The 3,662-nt window shown below is 42.9% G+C and overlaps 1 protein-coding gene across 1 annotated transcript in view; it reads right to left on the reverse strand.

Moving 5' to 3' along the window:
* atp2b3a (ATPase plasma membrane Ca2+ transporting 3a) overlaps window positions 1-3,662 on the reverse strand; it is a gene marked incomplete at both ends in the record, with an annotated part of 173,604 nt that overhangs the window by 104,119 nt on the left and 65,823 nt on the right. Inside the window, one exon of the mRNA XM_084333459.1 lies at window positions 1,273-1,398. Within this exon, the coding sequence (XP_084189585.1) occupies window positions 1,273-1,398 (126 nt within the window). The remainder of the gene's footprint in view (window positions 1-1,272; window positions 1,399-3,662) is intronic.

Here is a 3,662-nt window from a genome sequence, read left to right on the forward strand (position 1 = left end):
TGTCTACGTACGTGACTTCTATTTTATACTTGCTATACTTATTTTATTTTATACTTATCCTTTTGTCTAGCACAGTCTCTGGAGCGTAACAGAAAGAAGCATTTTGTATAAAAGTATTCTGTAGTTCTGTATGACAACTAATAAAGAAACTTGAACTATCATAGGCTATCATAGATATCATACAGTATATAATAATATTATATCCAGATATCATATGAAACCTTGAGGAATCTGTAAATACAAACCATATCATGCTTAACCTGTAAAGATGTAAATGTTGCTCAAAAGTTAAAGCAAAATGTTGAGGTGAAGAATTGGCAACAGCATGGCCATTAAAGGGGTCCCTTGACCTTTAACCTCAAGGTATCTGAATGAGAAGAGTTCAACTCGTAACTAAATTGTAGATATATTTTCACATTTTTTATTGCTGTTAGAAGGGTTTGCAATTATGTCTGCTTATGATATGGTGAAAGGTTTATGTTTCTATCTGCATATGACACGGTAAACACAGCCTGCGTAAATATCCCCTATATTTCCATTTTAGTCCTATTAATTCCCATATATTCCTGTTAATTCCCATGGAAAGTTTCCACCTTTGATTATTCCTGAAATTATGTCAGGCTGGCTGTATTACAAAGGCTGTGGACTGGGTAGAAGCATAGCTTCCTGTTTGATTTGATGCTGTCGTTCTTCTATTCATAGCAGGGCTTACTCCAATATCACTTTGCCGGTATCAAGTAGCCTACATAAATAGCGTATCCATTTTCAAAACATCTGTTAAATTGACTGATTTAACGTTATAAAATATTTTGTAGTAGAAACTCTGACACAGAGTCACAAGCACATAAATATCCACACGCTCACAAACATATCTCATTCTCAGCACACACACACGCATGCACGCACACACACACACACATTCTTGTGCACAAGTTCTGCACAAATAACTATTTGAAAATCATCATCATAAAAAAAGGGTTTTTGAATGGAGTAGATCTTTAAGCATGCTTTCAATCTTCAAATTTCCAACTTGAATTTTCCAACATAGAGATTTTCGTTATGAAACTCTTTTATCTTCTACTCTCTTCATATACTATATGGTATTGTATATACATTCTAGTATGTGATATACTCAGTAACATAATGAGCTGTTTGTGTCCAGGTATCCAGGCCCAAAGCTAAAGCAGACATAGTGCCGCCAGCTCCAGTTCCCCCGGCTGTAACCTGATTAGTGTAGTATCCACCACAACACAACACAACACAACGACTCACCAGAGAGCAACATGGGGTCTTTGTCTGCTGACTTGCGCACATGGTCCGACTCCCCTGTTAGCGCGCTCTCATCGATCTTCACGTCGTTGCCCTGGATCAGTATCCCGTCAGTTGGCAGCAGGTCACCTAGGTGGTAGATCATTCGGACGGGATTGATCCAAGGATGGGTTTGGAAAAGAGAAAGATTTTATAAGGCTTATAAAGGCTGGGGTAAGACTGGAGGCACTGGTGCTCATTTATCAAGCAAAACCCTTATGACGAATGTATCATGGTAGTGGTTCTGTAATTCGAAACTGGCCCCCGTAAATGTCTGAACCCCCCTCCCACCCACCCACACCCTCCTAATGTACAGTTACCTCCCCCTCGTATGTATATATTTACTGTTAGGATCCGTCTAACAGTACTGTATATTTGCATATCTTGTATGTCACAAATGTAACAGTACTGTATATCTGTATGTCATGTATGTCATACATGTCATGATTAGATTAGATGATTAGATTAGATTAGATGATTAGATTAGATTATTATATCTTATTATCTGTATGTTGTGTATGTCATGAATGTCATTATGAATTGAAAATGGGGGACCCTGATGTAAACAAGACGAAAGTCTTTCTCTGGTCTGCATCCCCTTAACACATTAGGTGCCGTTAACGTAGATCTACTTTTCTGTGGCCCAGCGGTTGAGTGCCAGAAACGTAGATCTACGTTTCTGTTTCGTTATTTCTTTTATAATAATAATTAAATTTTGTTAGACTAGAAGTCTTTATTTGTCATGCAGTTTAACACACACACGCGAGATGGGCGACCCACAGGAACACACACACACACACATGCACTGAGTCGCCGATGAAATGTCACTCAGCACTTTTCCCATCCCGTTGTCCTTCCCCCCATGGGCAGCCGGGAGCAGATAGGGCGTCAACGTGAGCCGCGCCCCAGGGACCAATCCAAGTGCTCCTGTCCGTCTTCGTCAAGGACGCCACAGCGTTAGCGATCTGTTGTGCATGTTTTTCCATTGGGTTTATCTTATCGGGGGGAAACCCTTGCGAGCACGGGGAGAACATGCAAACTCCACACAGAAAGGCCTGGGAGATACCCCACCTGAGTACCTTCTTGCTGTGAGGCGACAGTGTTAACCACTACACCACCGTGCCGCTGAACATGTTGCCATGTTCACTATTGCCATTCATAATCCATCGAGGCACCTTGTGCAGGCTGTCCTGAATGTGTCTGAGCTCGCAAAAGGGCAAATACCGCCGCCTACGCCTTCCAGCCGGTATTGCACTCCATTAGAAATGGTGTAGTTTCTTTTCTGGTCCGATCTGAGCCGTGCGGGCGGGGTTTAAATACTCCGGCGGGACGAGCGTTTACAATGTTACATCTACGATGCTGCCCCCCCCCCCCCTTCATATGCAATGCCGGACACTGTGGGACGGACCTCCACGAGCAGTATTTGGAATGGCGATCAGATAATTGGATAATTTTTTTTGCATTACATCAGAGACCAGGTAAGGACTCTATATATCCAATCTTGCGTTGATCTGATATTTCTTTCTACCGCGATCGAAGCTGTCTGTGTGGAATGTGTTGTGCTTTGTACTGTTGGCTGCGGTGGGGTGGGGGGGGGGGGGGGGGGTGGCGAGGGCCATTTCATGTATGCACGAGGAGACATAATAATGATAATCTAGTGTTGATTTCAGGAAGATTCGATAATCAGGCGAAAAATGACAACGTGATAAGTGTATTCCACTAAAACGCTATTATTGCGTCTTTTCCTGGGATTACTAAGGATCACCAAAACTATACTCATATTCAAAACGGTATAAAATGGAAATGTACGGATGAAAAAACAGTCTGTTTTGTGCATGTTGACTGGAAGCAACTCACTGACAATCAACAGGGGGTATTAGACCCATAGCTATAATCAGGGCCGCCTCAGGGGGTGTGCGAGCAGTGGGGTCGCACAGGGCCTCGCGGGAAGGGGGGCCTCGCACAAAAAAAAATACAAATAAATTAAAAAAATATATTTTTTATTTATTATTATTATTATTCTTTTTTTTTTTTTTGCGAGGTCCCCCTTCCCGCGAGGCCCATTTTCATCACAGACCTAAAATCTAGTTTTGCTTATATGCTTATATATTTCACATTAGACACGTTTGTAGAATGTGTCTGACTTGTTCCTGGCTCTGAGGCTCTGCAGGCAGCTCTGAGGCTCTGCAGGCAGCAGAATTGGTTTCAATGAGGGGAGGGGTTACAGGTAAGGTAGCGTCTGTTGAGTTCATTGTGTGTGTCTGTGTGCGTGCGGGGGGGGGGGGGGGGGGGCGTGAACCGACTCATTGCCAGGCTGTGAGCGATTCGACTCACGCTCACGGCAATGAATCGGC

The sequence above is a fragment of the Notolepis coatsorum genome (genome assembly GCF_963971535.1).
Source record: "Notolepis coatsorum genome assembly, chromosome: 17".
Taxonomy (NCBI): domain Eukaryota; kingdom Metazoa; phylum Chordata; class Actinopteri; order Aulopiformes; family Paralepididae; genus Notolepis; species Notolepis coatsorum.